Source organism: Poeciliopsis prolifica, unplaced genomic scaffold, assembly GCF_027474105.1.
Source record: "Poeciliopsis prolifica strain line A6 unplaced genomic scaffold, Auburn_PproV2 SCAFFOLD034, whole genome shotgun sequence".
NCBI classification, from domain to species: Eukaryota; Metazoa; Chordata; class Actinopteri; order Cyprinodontiformes; family Poeciliidae; genus Poeciliopsis; species Poeciliopsis prolifica.
Genome location: NW_026562409.1, coordinates 187,842 through 208,758, shown reverse-complemented (window position 1 = coordinate 208,758; position 20,917 = coordinate 187,842). Strand labels below are relative to the sequence as shown.

The window sequence follows — 20,917 nt, the reverse complement described above, 5'->3', positions numbered from 1 at the left end:
TAAATTGAAAGATTATCGAATTAGCTTTTCTAATGTTTTTGTTGGAGATAAAGGCCGAATGACAAGGAGAAATTAATTTGGATACTCCCTCTGCTTTGGATAAAAGAGTTTGTCCAAAAATAGTCAGATCTCTAGTTAACCAGCGGCTCAAGGATCTCTTCATGCCATCCAAGCATCTTTCAATGTTTGCCTCCTCTCTTCTGGTAGCATTATTAGAAATCAGTATTCCCAGATACTTTACTTTGGACTTAACAGTAATGGAAGCAACTGACGTATCAGAGCTAGAATGGATCGGCAGAAGTTCACATTTATTAATATTGAGAGACAAACCAGACGCTTCTGAAAACATTAAATAGATTTCAACGCAATGTCAACCATAGTCTTATCTTTTAAAAAAATGGTTGTATCATCAGCAAATTGACTATTCTTGAATTCCTTATCAAAAATGTTTATACCATGCAAATTCAAATTTTTCTGAATTATTAAAGTAAGCATTTGAGTTGTTGATATAAATAATTTAGGTGAAATTGGGCCTGATTCCTCGCGACATAGGGAAGCTGGGGGTTAAACTTGTTCCCAGAGAAACTGAGCTACTATAAAATAATCTGATTATATTGCAAAACTTTTCCCCAAAACCAAAGTATTTTAAGGTTTTTATTATAAAGCAGTGATCCAGTGAGTCAAAAGCCTTTAAAAAATCCAGGAATAAAATAAAACTATCATTATCAATAAAACTACGATAATCAATCATATCAAGAATGAGTCTCATATGATGATGGATATTCCTCCCCTTTAAAAACGCTGATTAAAAACGCTGATTAATAATCGAATCCAAACCACTATTTAAGCGATTTGCATAAATAAGAGCTAGAAGTTTGTAATCTGTTCATAACAGAGTGATAGGTCTCCAGTTGTCCAGTGATAAAGGATCTTTGTTGGCTTTGGGGATCAGAGTAATCAAACCTCGTTTCATGGTGGGAGAGACTATTGTTTGAAATGCATTCCAGCAGGGCCTCAAATAATAGTTTTCCTAAATCTTTCCAAAAGAAAATATAAAATTCAGTGGTTAACCCGTCCAGGCCAGGAGATTTACCTTTTGCCATTTGTTGAATTGCTGTGTCTAGTTCTTCAATTCTCAAGTCATCATCCATAAGGCTTTTAAAATCGAGATTAATTTCTTCAATAGATTCCTGAATTTCATCAAAAAAAGATTGGCAATTGGATTCCGAATATTTAGAACAATAAAGGTCGCTATAAAAATTTCTAATTGCCGTGTTTATTAAATCCAGGTCTTCAGTGACATTCCCATTAATAATTAGTTTCTGAATCTTTTCTTTTGGACTGTCTTTGTTTCTCAAGACCAAAGAAATATGAAGAGTTTTTTTCGCCTTCCTCAATCCATCGAGCCCTGAGCGAACGAAAGGCCCCCGAGCTTTATCCAGAAAAACATCATCTAGTTGAGTTTTGAAAACTTCAAGCTGATTTAAAAAACTGACTTTGAACATAGAGAATTAATATTGCTAATAAGTTGGGATTGCTCTTGTCTCCTCTGCTTTGAAACTAGTTTTCCAATCTTTATTGCAGTTGTTCTAATCTGAAATTTAAGCCACTCCCACTTATTTAAGGGAGACAGATCCAAACTTGAAATATCCTTAATGAGGTTCAGGACTTCAGAACAGAAAATTCTATTACTCAGCAAATTACTATTAAATTTCCAAGTTAAGTTTGAAGGTGGCTTAGATTTATCCAGAAAGAGAAACAAGGTAACAGAACAATGATCTGTTAAAGGAGCCGCTGAAATTTCACAACTTGAGATATTATGAACTAAATTATGTGGGATTAACCAGTAATCTAGCCTAGAGCATTGGCCATTTCCAGAAGGATTGAACCAGGAGTATTGTCTGATATCAGGATTTCTAATTCTCCACCAGTCTAACAAATTTGTATTAGAGATCAAATTTACAAAAATATCATTATAAACGTGGTGCTGCCCCCGAGAGGGGAGACGATCAATCGATCCATCAGGAGGTATATTAAAATCTCCTCCTAAGATAACTTGATCCGTGGAATATTTTATTTTCCAAGATTTTATCATTTCTTCAAGGCCAGCAAAAAAATTACTATTCATGACTTTATTATTATATCCAAAATGATCTTGGTTCCACCAATCTCTACTATTACATTTACCCAGTGGCCATGTGTATCACTGATATGATCCAACAACAAACCAGGGAATCTATGAAACATTATCATAACCTCAGCTGAATGTGACGAACCGTGACTAAAAAAAATTGATCACCCCATTGAAGTTTCCAGAAATCAGCCTCCTCACTTGAGGAATGAGTTTCCTGCAGAAAAAAACAATTTGCCTTTTGCTCCTTGCAATAAAGAAAAGTAGCCTTACGTTTAACAATATTTTTTAAACCCCTAGAATTAAGTGAAAGTAAGGACAACATGAAATAAACACAGTAGTTATCCAAAAACTGCCAGGAACGATGAGCAGGAATGAGATAACAGTCAATAACAGCTCTAAGGAATAGTGCAATAGCCCTTTAAACAAATACAAACATAACACACCATACCAGTGGCGTAAGGAACATGGCGGTGGAATCAGTCAGGATCCACTCTTCGATTATCGATCAGGGCGAAGCCTTCCTTCAGGTATGCGCGTTTGCCCCTGCTCCTAGCTTCCTGAACCAGGGGCCACAGTTTAGCCCGGGCGATCCTGTCCTCCTTAGAAAAGTCCTCCTTGAAGCTGATCTGCATTTCTTTACAAACTTTAGCATCTTTGGATTTCCTCCAGACCTCATCCCGCATGGTTCGCATCCCGAACTGAATGATAACAGCTCTGGGACGGTTGTTGGCCGAAGCGGGACCGGCTTTTCCCCCCAATCTGTGAACGGTGTCGACAGTATCCCGCAGCCGATCCACGGAAACAGGAATGACCCGAGTGAGGATCCCGATGATGGATTCCCGGAGGTTCTCCTCGTCTTTCTCGGGCAGGCCGGTCACCTTCAGGTTCCAGCGCCTCTTGTAACGAGCCTGGTCTTCACAGGAGATCCTCAGTTTTCTTTTTTGAGAAGGTTAACTGTAGCTTCAAGCTCAGATATGACTTTCTTGTTCGCCTCAATGGCGACAGTATTGGCTTCAATGCGTTTTTCAATGCTTTTCAAAATGTCAGTCTGGTTGTCTATCTTTGCGTTGAGTTCACTTATCGCACGAAGAACAGCATTAGCTGTGTCCTCCTTACATTCATAAGCTTCAGTTTCTTCTTGCCTTTGTTCTTAAGAGGTGTGTGATCCCAATTCACCTTCTGTTCTTTAACAGAAGGATCCGATGAAGCCCCGACCAGCTCAATTTCCTCAATAACATCCTCGTCGCAGGCCTCTTGAAGAGCCGACCGGTTGTAGTCGTGGTCGGACATGCTAGTTTCCGTAAATAAACTCCAGACGACAAAATAACCCAAAAAAAGGCTGAAATAGTTTCAAAAGTTACCAAAAGAAGAATAAACAAGTCTAAGATGTAATAAACTGGGGCTAAAGCACAGCAATTGGATAAAGTCTTGGCTAAACACCAATTGAACATGAGAGCCTGCAAATGCAAAACCTCTCACTCCGCCATCTTGGGACCTCTCCGGCGTTCAGAAAACGTTTTGGTTTTTGTTCTGTTCGAGAAACTTACGGGTTTCCAGATCAGAATCAAATCAGAAATTAAAATCAGATTAAAAGAACCTCCTCTTCCTCCTCCTCCCCCTCCTCTTCCTCCCCCTTCTCCCCCTTCTTTTTCTCCTCCTCCTCCCCCTGCATAATTACGCCTATACCTTTTATCTACGTGTAACCGGACCCTTTCTGCTTTTAACCCGGTCACACATATTACTAATCATATTTTTGATCCCAGCAGAAATTTATTCAGTTCAGTTTATGAGCTCGTAAAGCCCTGTTACTAGAACTGAGGAGTACTGGTTTTTTCATGGTGTCCGTGAATACGCCATGGGTCGAATTTAAGTGACGCTTTGTGATTGGCTGCCAACCCGGAAGTGCATTAACTTCGGCTCGCTGCCCGTAAGGAGCTGGATGGGGTTCGGAGCGGTCCAGTTTGTGGCTGCGTGGCTGGCCTGGACCGCGGGGGCGGAGGACGGAGGATGGTGGGTCCACGGAACCGGGACGCCGGGCTCGGTTCGGGTCGCCTCGCTAATAACGGGCTGCTGTATTGCGCAGGTCCCAGCCGGGAGGTTCCGGCCTGCAGGAGGAAGGCGGCTGCTCCATCCGGGTTCTGGACGGCTCGGAACTTCCGCAGCAGCAGTTCCTGGAGAGGTAACCGAACCGAACCGAACCGAGACGAACTGGCCGATTAATTCATAAAAAATAAACCCAGGATTAAATAAAACTGGAAAAATATATTTAAAAGTTAAAAATAAACAACAAAAATTACAAGTACATTTGAAAAAAAGATTAATAAAAAAGAAATAATTTATTTTACAACAATGTAATGTAGTATTGTTTATTGTCCGGTTATTAAAGTTGACATTTTTCAGGACGTTAAAGCAATAAGCAGATAATCTGTAACTGGTTATCAGTTGATGATGAAAGGGTTAAGGTTTACATTAATTCAGGGTTTTAATGTTTTACATTGATTTGATTTGAGTCATTTCTGGTTTTACAGTTTTATCTTCTTCCTGTTTGACTTTCTGTTAATGATGATGAGACAATGATTAATATTCAGTGATATTAAACTGCTGTTACAGCTTCAATCCCACATGTATCGACAGCAATAGCTATTTAGCGAGGTTTAATAAAAAAAAAAGAGTAGAATTAAACTAAATTATTTTAAGCATTATGGCTCCGCCAAACTGAAGGGCAACAACCAACCAGGATGAAGTTACTTAACAATATTTATTGTAGCACCAAATTAACTTCATCAATTTGTTGTTGATCCAATAATATTCAACCTGAATTCAAACCACTTCAGGCAGACAAACCCTGTAAACCACTGCAGAGTGATCACATGCAGCCCGGCCGGACCGGACCGGGCCCCAAATGGACCGGGCCCCAAATGGACCGGGCCCCAAATGGACCGGGCCCCAAACGGACTGGGCCCCAAACGGACCTTTAGTTTGTTTGGGGACCGGGCCCCAAATGGACCGGGCCCCAAACGGACCTTTAGTTTGTTTGGGGACCGGGCCCCAAATGGACCGGGCCCCAGCCGGAACGGACCGGGCCCCAAACGGACCGGGCCCCAAATGGACCGGGCCCCAAACGGACTGGGCCCCAAACGGACCTTTAGTCTGTTTGGGGACCGGGCCCCAAACGGACCGGGTCTTTACAGCCTCAGGCGGTGGGCGTATTCAGGAAGAGACACAAGGACAAAATGAATGTTAACCGGCCAGGAGACAAACAATCCAAACTGGACAAACTAACAAGAAAACTGAAATTATTAAATCACTTAATCTAATCAATCTGAAACTCATTGAAACACTGAATTCCTGCTTCACATAAACAGCATCTAAAGTCAAACTGAAGGATCTGCTGCCAAATAAAAACCAACATAAAGAACAAAAACATCCAAGTCAGCCTGATTAAAAGAGACAAATGTAAACATCCAGACAACGCTGAATAATACGACCCTGGATGGAAGAGGATCCATTAAAACCAACACACACCTGGACACACACAGGAAGTGAACACCTGGACACACACAGGAAGTGAACACCTGGAGGAAGCGCCACCTGGTGGTGCCGCCGGTTACATAAAGTTTAGGAACAAAACAATATTTTATCCTGATTAACAATAACCTGTTTACTTGTTTGTCATAAAGTAAAACAGCAGCTAAAATAAAACTTGCTGAGTCAGCAGATTGTGACACAGCATCACCACCTGGTCCAGATCTGGTTCCGATGCTTCATTAGAACCTTAAAGCTAGCTGCTAACTGAGCAGTTTGGGTTTAGAACCGAGCCGATCCGGCTGATCCAGAACTGGTTCTGTTAAAGTTTCCAGAACCTGGAGTCCAGATTGATCCACTGGTTCTGTTCGCAGGTTTGCTTTCAGCCGACCCGTCATCATCAGAGGCGTGACCGACAACACGGTACCGAGGGCGTGATGATGATGATGATGGTGATGATGATGAAGATCAGATTCATATCTGCCGTTTCGTCCCCAGCGGTTCCGAGTTTTGTGCTCCAGGTCCGGTTTGCTGGAGCGGTACGGTTCCCTGACCGTCAGGCTGAGCACGGCCAACACCCACTCCTACAGGAAAGGTCAGAACCGGGTCAGAACTAGGCCGACCTCTGACCCCTAACCCTGGCTAACCCTCTCTCCCCCGTCAGTGGACGTCGCCTTCCAGGACTACGTGGATCGGCTGCTGAGGCCGCAGGACGCCGCCGCCCTGGGCAGTGGTGAGTCGGACCCGCCCGGTTCTGATCCGGTCCCGGACCCGGTTCTGACTCAGTTTTTTGTCCTCTGCAGAGACGCTGTACTTTTTTGGAGACAACAACCTGACAGAGTGGCAGAACCTTCTGGACCAGTACCGGGCGCCGCCGTACTTCCTGCCGGGCCGCAGCGCCGCCTACAGCTTCGGCATCGCCGGTCAGTGGGAGGAAACCGGACCGGACTTATGCGGGTTATGGACTTGTCAGTCCATAACAAACAGAATCATCGGCTCCTCTCCAGATCCTGCGGGGTTCTGTCCAATCTGCTGGATCAGAACCACTGGTCCATTACTGACAGCAGAACCGGATCATGACCTTTAGTCTGAATCAGTTTTAATTAACAAGTAGTTTATGTTTTTGTGCTTTTTATTCGTTTATTTTATTTTAGTTTCTGGTCCAGAGGTTCTGATGAGGTTCTGATCAAATCCGCTTCCTGTTTGGCTCGCAGGTCCGGGAACCGGAGTCCCATTCCACTGGCACGGACCGGGATTCTCTGAGGTCATCTATGGGAGGAAGGTAACAGAACCGGTTCTGGTTCTGATTGGGTTCTGGTTCCGGTTTGTTTCCTGAACCGGGCTCACATCAGAACCTGCAGGCTGAGACGAAGGAAGAACCTCTCAACTTCTTCAGGTTGAGAGGTTCTTCCTCTCAACCTGAAGATGTTTAATGTTTTGGACTAGGGAAGCCCTAGTCCAAAACATTAGCATGAATATGCTAACATTATTATGCTAATGTTCATGCTAACACTGAAATATGAAAAATGAACCAAACAGTGGAATCATCTGTGAAATCTCTAATCTGAGGCCAAAAATCGCTGCATTAGCCCTTAGCATTAGCCTTTAGCTGAAGCTAACTCTTCGTGTTGCTGTCTTAATGCTAAGCAGTGAACTATTATCTGAGTGTACACCTGACACGTGTGATGATTGTGTTCACCAAGTTTAGTGAAAAAATATTAGCTGCTGTTAGCATTAGCACACTATTATGAGGTTTTGGCATGCTCATTAGTGTTATGCTAACATTAGCATGTTAACACAACATAGTAGTGTTAGACCAATGCTAACCCATATTGTTAGCATTAAAGCTAAGCATATTTATTGCTGTTCATCTCAGTCTTGGCTAATGTTGCCATTTTAACTGGCAACCAGGAACTGTTCTGTGAAAATCTGATAAATTCATGACGATGACGCAGCGTTGTTACATTTATCATTTGATGAACATTTTCTGGACTGGACCAAATAAAGTTCCGTTGTCGTTGCCTCTGCACCGCAGCGCTGGTTCCTCTACCCGCCGGACCGGGAGCCTCGTTTCCACCCGAACCGCACCACCCTGTCCTGGCTGACCGACATCTACCCCGACCTGCCGGAGGCCGAGGCGCCGTTGGAGTGCACGGTCCGACCCGGAGAGGTCGGCCGGCCTCGGTTTATCCAAAAGTTTTCCTTCGGGGTTTTTCTGTTGGCGCTAACCGATTCCTCTCTGGTCCGTCAGGTTCTGTATTTTCCGGACCGCTGGTGGCACGCCACCCTCAACTTGGACACCAGTGTCTTCATCTCCACCTTCCTGGGCTGAGCGCCGGCAGGAAGGAAAACTTGGCAGGAACCGGATTCAGGATTTGCTCCAGGGATTCAAACTGACTAAAAATCAAATTAATGTTTAACAATAGAAAATGGAAATGATTGATTCTGGAAAATAGCATATTTAAGATTTAAAGTAAAACTGATGTGTTTCTCTTTTCTTTTCTGAAGACGAAAAGGAAGTTAGAAATAAAAAACTGAAAAAGTGAAACTGTTTACTGATTCTAGATTTTACTGAAATAAATACAAGAGTTTTTGTTGGATGAATCAGATTATTTACAGTGCATTTACACAAAGTTTAAATGAGTGAATCACCTGTAGGAGGCCCAACACGAGGGCCGCGGATCCCCAGTGGACGCCTGGTAGAATGTGACGTGACCGGGTCGGTCCTGCTGGACCTTGCTGTCGATCCACTCCTGGTACCGGGAAACCCAGCTGTAGACTCCGGGGAACCGGGCCAAAACACAGCCACTAGCCTTGCCGGCCTGGACCTGATGATGCTCAGCGCTGACCGCACACGGGTCAGAGGTCGCCAACGCTCCAGACAAGTCTGTCTCCAGCAGCAGAGTGAACCAGACCCCACAGGAGAACAGAACCGTTTTTCTCTGAAGTCCGGCCCGGCGCTGAGCACGTTGGGCGTGACGTAGCCGTATGCGGCGTTGCGCTCGATGTTTGACACGATGGGAAGCTCGACTTCCTGCAGCGTCTCGGGTGACGCCTGGAAGAGAAACGATCCGATCAGTTCTGAAGCGGACCAGCGCCTCCTGGTGGAGAACAGAGGCCAAGAGGCGTCAACAGCCAACGGCCACATGAGCCAATCAGAGGCACCGATAGGGAAGGAAACATGACCAAATATGTACCTGCTTTGAGCGTAATGGCAAAGTAGGAACAGTGACCTGATAGACTGCACTGACGGCGATGCTAATGATTCATTCAGGCCTAATGTAAAGTCAGGAGAGCAAAGGTCAATGATGGACCAAAGGTCACCAGGTTCACCGCTTGGACTCGGAGCAGCAGCCATGTTTACCGTCGCTTAGGCTCCGCCCCCAGCCACTGAGCCAGACTTTCAGTCCATCGGGGAAGAAGCTGCGTTACCCTAACCCGGCCTGATCAGGGCGCCGAGGTTCAGCAGGGTCAGGGCGCCATCTTTGGTTCTGTCGGGACGAAACGTTCATGTTCCCTAAAATATTAAGGCATTCTGTTCTCCTTGGTCGGTCGGTTCCTTTGTGATTCGTTCAGACTCACTCGGTGCCTCCTGGATGACCCATGACCTCCAGCACTCTGTCCACGTCCACGACAAGATTAACAGATCGGCGCCTGACGCGGGTCAGAGGTCACACGCCGCGTCATCTTGCAGCAAATCCGGAAACGAGAAATAATCTGATGATCACCATCATTGTTTCCTCTGGGCTGAATCATAAGAATAATGTCAAATAAATTGTGCTTCCTGTTAATAAACTGATTAAACAGAAATATGAGGTGAAAATGTGCTATTAATCATCGTCAATAGGAAAAGAATTGCTCATGTTTAAAGGAAATAAAGTTTAGATTTTTAGGAGGTGGACATTTTTATAGACATGAGGATATTATTAAAAAACATTTTTCATCACTGCCTTTTTCTGTCAACTTATTGTTTCTGTTGCAACAAACTTCATATTTTAGATTCACATCAGCTGAAATAATAAAGCGGAAATAATTGCTAAGGAGGGAAAACTACCTTAGCAATTATTTTCCAGACTCCTGCTCATCCAACCCAGAAAATAAAATCTCAACCCGGTCAGGAGAATCTAGTTTCCATCCTTTGGATCAACATTATTAGATTCTTCTTTTGTCACATTACTGCACCACAAAATTACCTCCCAGAATAATGAACTGAATAAAATATGGACGTAAAGATATGAAAGAATAAGGACACGTTTTATTTTATATATAAACATATATGAATACACAGCAGCTGGTACTGGATCTTCACATGAAGTTATAAATTGGGAAGTGGGCGGGGCTTGACAGTCAGCTTCTCTCCTATTGGTCAACTTCAAGAATGAAAATTATTAAGCAAATTTGAATTTAGTCTGTAAAGTGAAAAAATTGAGAAAGTTCTTAGTTCTTATTTTTGGACGCCATATTGGCCACATCAGGTGGGGAACCGCTGGCAACAGAACCACAGACTGTACCGGTCCAGAACCAGAACCATGTTCTTTATAAAACAAGAAGCAACAGGTTCTTCTTCTATAGTTCTGCCCTCCAGACCTCCTCTCCAGAGATGTAGGTGGTTCTGACCCGAAGCCCATCGTCCAGCAGAACCAGGTCTGTGAATGGAGACAAACACAGTTAGAGCGGATCCAGAACCTCCAGAACCAACCAGAGGGAGAAAAGGACCTGCGTCGGCACCGTAGTGCAGGCTGCCCTTTCTGTGGCTGATACCAAGCAACCGGGCCGGATGCAGCGCCGCCGCCTCCAGGGCGTCCTGGACGCTGCAGCCTGGGGGCGACAAAGAGGCGGAGTCAACCAGCAGGTTTTGTAGAACCAGCAGCTGGAGCTCAGCCCGACCCAATGGCTCTGGTGGAAGAGCGTCTCTGGGCCTGAAGAGACTGTGAAGCACGGTCCTGCAGGAATCATGCTGTGGTGCCGGCTCCATTCATTACAGACCAGAACAATGGATCCGGTTCATCAAATTTTGAACAGAAATGATTAGCACAAATGAACCAGTACCAGTGAACCCAGTATGGCAGCCTGATATCACAACAGAACCATCAGCAACACAGAAACAGGAAGTGGGTGAACTGACCTGCAGCCTGCTTGAAATGGCGAACACACATGTCCATAGTGGCGATGCTGCCGCTCAGCGTCTTGGTGCCTGAAACACACAGTCGTGATCACCTGCTGATTTTCATATGCACTGACCTTTGACCCCTGACCTCACCCTGAACCACAGCGTTTGCGCATGTGCCAGCTTCACTGACACATCCTCCAATCAGCAGACAGCTTGCTGATAGGTCTGGGTTTCAGATTAACCAAAGATTTAGTCTTTCCACTCTGGTCCGGTCCGGTCCGATATGGGAATCTGTATTGTTCAGGGTTCCTGTATCTTCCAGTCCAGTCCAGGTTTTCATGCTGATCCTGTGCTGTGACGGTTTTGGGGGCTCGTCCAGGAGATTAATGTGTGTATTTCACCCCCTTTCAGATTTCTGCTGCTGCTGCTTTGTAAAATGGAAACGCTCAAAGTCAGAAGCCCTTCATTGAAAATAATTTGGTTTCAGATTAAACTAACTTTAATGGGACAAAGATAACAGCTGATAACTTTACTTAAAAAAACCTTCTAAACCCAACTAATCAATATTCCCTAAATCGTTTTAAAATTCAAGTTGTCCTTGACTCTCATCAATAAAATGAAACATCTAAAGCAGGAAGAATCCGTAGGTATGAAATACTTTCCCCCCGCTCAGCAGCCATTGGCGGCGGTGGCGAGGGAGACGCAGACCTGCTACGTAGGCGTGCAGTCCCTGGATCTGGACGACCTGCTGGCCCAGCGTGTGGCGTCCCGGAGGGAGGCCCATTGCCGTGATGGCGTCCGTCACCAGCACCAGCCCTGAGGGACACACACACATCCTCAGACACACCGTGGACATTTACACGTCTCTGGTTCGGGTCCAGTCAGAACGTCCCTGAACGGACCTGAGGGGTGCGCCCGATGGGCGATGCGCAAGGCGGCCGGGTTGGTGTGGATCCCGTCAGCGATCATCCCGTAGAACACAGTGCGACCCGCCGGGATCTGGTCGCTGGTCAGGAGACCCACGATGCCCGGGTCGCGGTGGTGGAACTGGGCCGGGTAGAGAGAGGGCTGGGTCAGAACCTCCTGACCGAGCCAGGTCCTGACCCACCCCGGTTCTGCTGGGACTCACCGGCAGCATGGCGTTGAACAGGTGAGTGATGAAGGAGGCCCCGTGGCGCACGGCGTCCTCCGCCTGGGACAGGTTGGCCACCGAATGTCCTGCACACAGCGTCTCTACGTCACACGGCTGACCCGACTCAGCAGAACCAGAATCGTGGGGTCAGGGAGAACCACCTAGAGACACGGTGACGCCTTTCTGCCGCAGCGTGCTGACCACCGATTGGCTGTGGGGCAGCTCGGGGGCCAGCGTCACCATGGCGACGTTGTCCAGGCTGCCATAGGTCTCCATCAGGTCGTCCGTCCCTCCGGACCGGAACGTCCTCAAGAACCGCTCCGGGTGGGCGCCCCGCTTCTCCGAGCTGATGAACGGACCCTCCAGGTGGAACCCTGGACAGCGGGGGACATGAGTCAGGAGTCTGTCCACCGGGGGACACGCTGGACAAGCAGGAGACAACGGCCCGGGGTCCGACGGTCTGACCGAGGCGGGTTCCTTTCTGCTCATCATGGGCTTTATTAGTTAGTATGGCCTAGTTAAAGTCACACCTGAATCCCTAAAAACCGGTGTAATCACATGTTCTGGACCTGATACTGTTCAGAAGGTTCTGCTCTACTTGGTGCCGGTCGGACCCAGAAGACGCCAAAAACAAGAACTGAACTTTGCCCTCTGGCCTTACCCAGGACTCCAGCTCCATCAGGTCCTCCATTGTGAATGTTGATCTGAGGCAGAACCTGGAACACATTCAGGATGTCAAACGCAGCAGCACGACCTGTTGGACCTGTTGGACCCGTTGGACCTTCAGGTCCTCCAGTCCAGAGGAGGACAGCACCTGGTGGTAGATGGCGGGTGGAGACGTGACCAGGGTGGGACAGAAGGACGTCACGCCGTGTTCCAGGATCTTCTTGGCCACCAGAGACACTCCGGCGGAGACGTCCTCACAGGGCTGGGAGAAGTCCACGCCGTAGCCTCCTGCGGGACGAGAGAAGACGTCTGAGCGCATGACCCCCGGCCGGCCTCTTGAGGGACGCGTCCCTCACCGTTGATCTGGACGTCGATAAAGCCCGGGGCGACGATGGCGCCTCCGCAGTCGAGGCGGCGGTCGGCGTAGCCCTGCTCGTCGAAGAACAACTTCTCTGGGTCCAGGATCTTCCCGTCCCGGACCCACAGGTCCTCCCTACAGAGACAAAGGACGTCTGGGTGACCCGTCCTCCATTTTCAAAGTAGCTAAACATTTTCAATAACAGAGAAAAGCTCACTAAAAATGAGAAAGTTTTGGGTTTTGAATAAATTCAGTGTTGGAGCTCGTTTGATCTTTTACTCAATCCCAGATAATTATCAGTCAGATTGGCCTAAATAAAACCTCTTCCTCTAGGGGGCGCCCACAGAGTTACCAGGTATCATACATTTAGCCAGGTTAGTGCAGATATACCTGTCAGTGAGCTAAGCAGGTCATGTTGCTTTGACCTTTGACCCTGCCAGTACCTCTGCAGCTTGTGCTCCCTCAGGATTCTGCAGTTGGTGAACTGGATGATGGGAGCGTCGGACACGGACTTGTTGGACGGCATGTTGGCGCCGGCGGCTCGGCCAATCAGACGCTGTTCTCTGCCGGCGGCTCGGCCAATCAGACGCTGTTTTCTGCCGGCGGCTCGGCCAATCAGACGCTGCGCTCTGCCGGAAGTGAAAGTTTTTAAAAATGATTAAAAGAAGCTGATAACAACATACAGAAAAACTATAGAAGACAACAAGTGGAGGAATACAATAATTAGGAATAATTATTTTATTCCTAATTATGTTTATGTTTTCTCTACATATTATGATGTTTCTAAGTTATTTAAGTGCCCAAAGGTCTGTATTATCATTATTATTATTAGTTTTCATTTTCCGAACCATACAATAATTAGGAATAATTATTGTATTAAAAAAATAATTTGAAGGTTTTTTAATAGGTTTTCCATTTTTTAACATTAAAGGTGAGTAAAATAAAATGGCTTCAGCATCAAAGGAGTTGGACAGAACCCGGTTCCCAGCACCGGACCAGAACCTAAAGACCCGCTTCACTTTAATCAAAGTGAAGCGGGTCTTCACTTTGATTAGCACCGACAGCACCGATTCTGTTCATGACGAAACGGGTCGCAACCACCAGTAAGGTTCTGGTTCTGTCCTGGACTCAGCCACACAGCCTGTTGTTCCACCCTGGACTGACTCTGGGCCAATCAGAACCGGAACCCGTCCAACTGGACTCTGAACCATCTATACGGGCTGTCAGGTTCTGCCTGATCCAGAAGGGTTCATCTCTAGGTTCTGCTGGTTTCCAGAACCGGTGTTATAGATTAACTGGTGGCCAATGAAACCTTTGCGCACCGCAGATGATTCTGAATTGTAGGTGGCTGTGTTGATGCCTGTTGAAAAATGCTACCTGTGGGACAAAACTGTTTGCAAAACTTTACTATAAATCATATTTTACGCATATGTATTTAATGTTACATGTGAAAATTATGCTTCAAAACAAGTTTCGAAAACCCGCATTGGATCAGAACCAGATCAATGAGGAACACGACAATCCGATCCAGGTTCACCTGAATAAATTCACTGCGAATCATCAACAGCATGACGTGAACCTGAGTGGAAGCTTCCTGCTTTCTGTAAGCAGCCTGAATAAAACCTCCTGATCGAAAAACAATTCGAATGTTTTCCTCATCAAAAAAACTTTAGAATTGAAGTTTCTGTAATCAATTAATCAAATTTTATTGTATGGCACATTTCATCAGCAAGGCATTTCAAAGTGCTTTACGTCACAAACAGCGTGTGTAACGTCTGTTTTTGCCTCAGATTCTGAACTTTATTCTTTCCCACAGGAAGTGACGAAGCTCAAGTTGGTTTCTGATTCCAACTTCCAATTTGGGAAACGGCTAAAGGGCGATTCCACCTCATTTTTATGGACTGTAGTTTAAAAACTGGACTTCAAATCTGGACTGAATTCTTCTGCTCTAATATTTTAATCCATGTTTGGGATTTATGAAGCTTCGCTAACGTTTAGATTACTGCAGTGGCTGCTTGTTCATTCATTATTGTATATAGTTCAGTTTTCTCTCCTTGTGCATCTCTTTGGGAATTAAAGAACTACTTACAAAAATCCACACAAAGTCTGACGAACGACAAACTTTACTTTTCTTTGAGCAGATGATGCAAAGGATTCTTTAATCTTACACAGCATTTCACATGTACCAGTCAAAAAACTGAAGAGCCAGTGAATCATGACACATTCAATTTTCTTTCTGCACTAACATGACACAGCACTTTTTTTTTTTTACGTATTTTCACGTTTTTGGCGCTTTTCTACAAAAACATAATGAAATGGAAACTTGGTATTAAGAAAATATCTAAATATGCAAAAGGCATTCACAATAATAAACAATGTCACAAACTAACATTTTTGGCTCTTACAATTACTATTCACACTTTTTTTTCCCAAATTTAAAATCAATTCTAGTTCAAAACCACTTTATTAGCCCAAAGGGAAAATAAACGTTGGTGTAACTTATTAATTCTTCCAAGTTTTATTGTAGATGGTGATGCTTGTTGGAAGGAAAAATCCTCTGCAGCAATTTGATAAGTGAAGTTTAACAAATCAGAAAAAGTTTCACGAATCCTAAACATGGATTAAAATATTCTGTACTAAAGCAGAAGAATCCAGTTCAGGTTTCTAGTTGTAGTTTTTAAACGAGAGTCGATTAAAAATGGAAGGCAGTGAAAAATGAGGTGGAATCGCCCTTTAGCCATTTCCCAAATCAGAAACCAACTTCATCTTCATCAGGAAGTGGCGCTGAATGATGAGGTCATCACATTTAATCAACTTTAAATCACTGATGCGCTGCTGTGTGTTTACTGACAGAGAAACGTCCATCAGTTATAATAAAGTTATAATAATCAATGATCATATCTACAGTCTCCACTGGGAACCAGTTTGGATTTGGCATTAACCAGTGAGCCCAACGGGTCCTCAGCGCTGCTGTTTGGAAACTTTAGGCGTCTGACTCGTTTCCTGATCAAAACGATTAGAAAATGTCTTTGATCTTTTCAAAACAACAATAATAATTATTAGCATGTGAAGGAAAATTGACGAATATATTGAAATATCAGCAAAATATCAGCATTTAGAGGACTTACAACCTGTTATTGATCCTGATCCAATAAGCCTGTTATTGATCCTGATCCAATAATCCTGTTATTGATCCTGATCCAATGAGCCTGTTATTGATCCTGATCCAATGAGCCTGTTATTGATCCTGATCACCTCTTGCTGTAAAAGGTAAACCTCGATTAACTGGTGACACTTTTAGAATCTCATTGTGAGTGAAGATTTTAACTGTTTCTGATGTCAAAGTTTATAATAGTTTCTGTCTCTTATGGTTGAGTGTTGGAGTCACTTGATGAAAAGAATAAAGATGTTCAGTTAAATTACGAGAAAAATATCACAAATAAAAAACAATGCCACATAGATCTGCAGCAGCCATGACTTTAGTTAATGAACTAGGAAATAAACTATAACATGTTACAGAAACTGTGTTTAAAAAGATTTCACTATAGTTTCTGCCAGTGGATCTTTTTAAACATTTATTTTTAATCCCATGGCTCTTCAACATTTATGTGGCTTTCAGGGATTAATTTCTGTTTCCAACTTCCTCTGACGAGTTTCAGCCTCTGATGCAAATCAGGACAAGTTCCTACAAATGTTCATGTTTGGTGACTTTGCAAAACATAGCATGTTAGACCAGTGAAAGTCTTTCTAGTTAGTTATTACCGAGATGTTAATGGGCGTTTTACAGCATCTGATAGTATTTTTTACAAAAAAAAGTGTTTATTTTTAACTCATCGCCTTGTTTACTTCCTGGTTCGGTAAAGGGGTCCTAAAAAGCCACGCCCACACGAACACCTGTCTCTCCCTGCTGCCGCCACTTGATCCAGAACACAGATCACACCGGTACCGGTGTGACCCAGAACACCGGTACCGGTGTGATCCAGAACCTCCTGGTTTCATTAAGCTTTTCCCGTGAAGCAGCCATCATGGCGGACTCTTGTTTTAGCTTCTCTGCTGATGCGAACTTTGACCCCTGACTTGTTTCTGCCACTGTGGCGTCTCTGCGCCGGACTGCGTTTAAAACCAGTCCGTTTCTGGCAGAATCCGGTCTGACTCCGGTTTCTCACCTTCCCACAGAAACCGGTTCAGAGCTCCACGGGTCATCTTACCTGGAGGTTCCTTCGGCACAGACTCAGCCCCGGAAACAGGTCCGGTCGTGGTCCGGTTCGGACTTCTGGACCTGGAGACAGCAGAGCCAGTGAGAATTGGTCTGACTGGAGCTGCAGGGCTCAGCAGAGGAAGTCATGTGACAGAACCCAGCTGCAGGTCAGCTGACCGGAAGAGAAGCTTCAGCTTCAGAGCTCATTTCCTGCTGAAGATTCATATGGTGAAAGAAATCAAAGATGGCGGTCTGAAAGTTTTTTTTTTTTTTTTTTTTAACTCTTTATTACTATTATCAACATATACATTAAACATGTAATCGGCTTCAAATGTACATAAAATCTGAAAAACATGATGAAGCCGATCTCAGCTGCATCCATACAGACAAAAAGGAGGAACAAAAATAACAAAACAAAACAAAAAGACATACATTAGGGGTTTTCCAGCAATTTCATGATGATTATCATATCATATAGTTCTGTAACTTGATCTTTGTTCATGAATTTCAGCGATAAGAAGAGGTGGCAGAGATCCTTATGAAAAAAGGGGAAAGACGGTTTGGTTTTAAGGAAACGACATTTGTGTATGAAAAACTTGCCCATAATAATTATGACATTTAACAGAGTTTCAAATTTCTTTTCTTTTCTCATAGTCCCAAAGATAATATCATTCTTGGAAAAGTCCGGTAAGTTCGGGATTTTAGGAAAAGCCAGTAGAGAATATCATCCCACAATGCTTTGCAATACACACAATCATAGAAAAGATGTTCAGTCGACTCAATATCACCATTACAAAATAAACAAGTGTTATCATCAATAGCAAATCGAAGTCTAAGGAATTCCTTAGAAGGGTAAACGCCTGAAAAGATTTTGAAGTGGACTTCCTTGGCTTTTGGAGGAATGGGAAGCTTTAAATAATTTGTTCTAATTTTTTCCTTCTGATCTTTTGAAAAGAAATGCGATATAAAATTTGGATTGGATATAAACGGAAATAGAGAACTAATAAAGCATTCCCGAAGTTTTTTGTTTTTCAATTTCTTATCTGTGATACTGAGCCCATTAATCAATAGACCAGGAAGCTCAGCGGTTCTGCAATCGGATCTCATACAAACATTTAGCTGTAGATAAAATATTTGGGGGAATAGCATTAATAATCTTTTGAAATACACTTTTATTTATTTGTAGGTTATATTTACCACTGAATTCTTCAAGAGACATAACCTTCCCATTACTTAATAAATGCATGACAGACCAAACACCTTGTTCTAGCCAATTATTTATAAAGATTGATTTATTATTAATTTAACGTAACGGCAATTCCACAATGGAGTATTGTGTGGGCTATAGTTATGTTTATAGATTAACTTCCAATATAATAAAACTTGCTGGTGAAAGAAGGAAAGTTTAACAGGTAGTTTTTTAACGTCAAAGTCACATCTAAGAAGAAAACTAACTCCACCCACATTTGAAATATTTTACTCGGAATATGGAACCATAAAGCCCTTTGGTTTGTTAGGAAAGACCGAAGCCAATTCATTTTTAAAGTACCGTTCATGCTGTCAAATTCAATAGCTTGCAGTCCTCCATCTTCAAACCTTTTGATTAAATTACCTTTCCTGATATAGTGAGTTTTCTGTTTCCATATAAAATCAAAATTCATCCTATTGATGGATTTGATAGCTGAAGTGGGTATTCCTAATGTATATGCAGGATATATCAGTCTGGAGATACTTTCTATTTTGGTGAGAGCTATTCTTCCCAGAATAGATAAATCTCTGTGTGTCCACTTATTTAAATGAGTTTTACAATTTTGAATTTTTTCCCAGATATTTAGGTTTTTCTAAATCAGATTTATTTTTATTTATATGCACACCCAAATATTTGACACTGGATTTTACAGGAATATTAAAAGCAGTCGATAGAGAGCAGTCTTTTAGAGGCAAAATTTCTGCCAGTCTCTGCCGGTTTCTGCCAGTCTCTGCCGGTTTCTGCCAGTCTCTGCCGGTTTCTGCCAGTCTCTGCCGGTCTCTGCCAGTCTCTGCCGGTCTCTGCCAGTCTCTGCCGGTCTCTGCCAGTCTCTGCCGGTTTCTGCCAGTCTCTGCCGGTCTCTGCCGGTTTCTGCCGGTCTCTGCCAGTCTCTGCCGGTCTCTGCCAGTCTCTGCCGGTTTCTGCCAGTCTCTGCCGGTCTCTGCCAGTCTCTGCCGGTTTCTGCCCAGCTTCTGCACATCGCCTGACTCCTTTATGCCTCATATCTGTTTTCCTGCTAGAACATTATTGTGGCTGATATTGGTGGGAGAAACATTAGGACGGTGTTCGTGCTCCGGTGGAGGAGGAGAGAGAAGATGCTAAGCCGACTGCCATCTTCATTCTGGGTCTCCATCCCAGTCAGGACCATCTCTGGCATCCATCCTTGCTTTCACACACCCAAATATAGAGCTCTATATGAACATCTTTTTTTTGTTTTGCTGGCCAGCTTCATTTATTTTTTTACCAAGGACCATAAAGGTTTTCTCTCCGAGATATAAATTGTGTCCTATTTTGTTTCACATTTATAAGGTTTTCTACTGTGGGCACTTCACTCATGTTTGGGAGTGAATGTTGTTCTGTTGATGTGTTTGATGTAATCTGACTGAGATAAGACGAGGTTGAATGTGTTTCAGTCCAGTAATTTGTAATAAATCTAACTGGTTGATGGAAAACTGCTATCTGAACCCGAGTGAATTCTATTCTTGGTTACAAAAACACTGTTGGTATCAAACATTAAACTCAGAATCTCAGATGTAACGTTTGTTTGAGAAAACGGTTGAAAAATGAGTTTGGGGTTCTTGTCATTAGAAAAATGAAAAAAGGGCGTATTTGCCATCCAAAGGCCCTGATAAAATACTTAAAATGGGAGGAAATGTTTTTAAATGTTCATGTGTTAAATTTCATTCAGATAAAGTGTCATTTTAAAAGATGAGATGTTCTAAAATAAAAGCAATTAGAAGGTGTTTTGTAGTGGCATTTGTTTGAAAACCCCTGGTCTAAACAATACTTTGTTCCCTGGGAAAATAAATAGAAATAACATTCTTTGCAAGTTTGATAATAAATCAATTGAGAGGTTAAGATCCCTTTATCTTAACTCCCTATTCAACCTAAAGCTAAAGAAACACACTTTAAAATTTAAATGCAATTTACCCTTCAAAAGAATTATTAAAAAATCGATTTAATATTGATGACAATAAGTGCTCCTTTTTGAACGAGATATTGAAACGATTGACCACATCTTCTATGAATGCAACCAAACCAAAACATTTGGATTTGCTTAGAAAGATGGATCAGTTCCAAATTCACACTTCCTGAATCTATTTCTAGAGATATGGTAACTTTTGGAGTATTATTAATAAACAAAACTATGGAACTTTGTTGTGACTTAATATTTTGTTTGGCAAAATTCTTTATTCATAAACAAAGAGTGCTGAGATCATCCCCAGTCTTTAACATCTTTATCTGAATTTCAGTTATATATGAAAGCCTTGAATTGTATTGACTCTTATGAATCCCTGACTGAAATATTAATGGAATTGCCCACTGATGTATATTAATCCTAATTTATGAATCCCCTTGCTGCCTTTGTTAGTTACTGTTACACTATTACTAATTGTTATAATCTCTTATTGTCAATGTTACTTTATATTTCCACTTTAAATATGCCTCTACTAGATATGCCTTATACAGAATTGCACTAATGTAATTGCCTTATTTGTTTGTGATTACCTTGTTTAAAAAAAAAGTTCATGTAATATTACGGGGA

At 43.3% G+C, this 20,917-nt stretch overlaps 2 protein-coding genes across 4 annotated transcripts; one reads left to right on the top strand and one right to left on the bottom strand.

Annotated features, from left to right (window-relative positions):
- The first annotated feature begins 4,030 nt into the window (after nt 1–4,030).
- Nucleotides 4,031–8,259, top strand: jmjd8 (jumonji domain containing 8). Its single transcript, XM_055052160.1, has 9 exons — nt 4,031–4,144; nt 4,218–4,313; nt 6,034–6,082; nt 6,158–6,254; nt 6,324–6,392; nt 6,463–6,582; nt 6,874–6,941; nt 7,695–7,829; nt 7,911–8,259. The coding sequence occupies exons 1-9, from the start codon at nt 4,074–4,076 to the stop codon at nt 7,989–7,991; spliced, it is 786 nt and encodes a 261-aa protein (XP_054908135.1). The 5' UTR covers nt 4,031–4,073; the 3' UTR covers nt 7,992–8,259.
- A 1,633-nt stretch (nt 8,260–9,892) lies between these two features.
- Nucleotides 9,893–17,277, bottom strand: amdhd2 (amidohydrolase domain containing 2). 3 transcript variants are annotated; one of them, XM_055052158.1, is made up of 12 exons: nt 17,134–17,276; nt 13,369–13,554; nt 12,924–13,060; nt 12,716–12,855; nt 12,563–12,617; nt 12,063–12,275; nt 11,899–11,987; nt 11,672–11,816; nt 11,478–11,585; nt 10,785–10,853; nt 10,376–10,477; nt 9,893–10,305 (listed from the first exon to the last, which is right to left on the bottom strand). In XM_055052158.1, exons 2-12 carry the CDS (start codon nt 13,449–13,451, stop codon nt 10,226–10,228), a joined length of 1,221 nt encoding a protein of 406 aa, XP_054908133.1. In that variant the 5' UTR covers nt 13,452–13,554; nt 17,134–17,276; the 3' UTR covers nt 9,893–10,225. The 3 variants fall into 3 exon arrangements, 2 of the variants coding, with proteins under 2 accessions (XP_054908133.1, XP_054908134.1); XR_008607439.1 differs by lacking the exon at nt 9,893–10,305 and having other exon boundaries at nt 10,423–10,477; nt 10,785–11,193; nt 17,134–17,277; XM_055052159.1 differs by lacking the exons at nt 9,893–10,305; nt 10,376–10,477 and having other exon boundaries at nt 10,751–11,193; nt 17,134–17,277.
- Nucleotides 17,278–20,917: the final 3,640 nt, after the last annotated feature.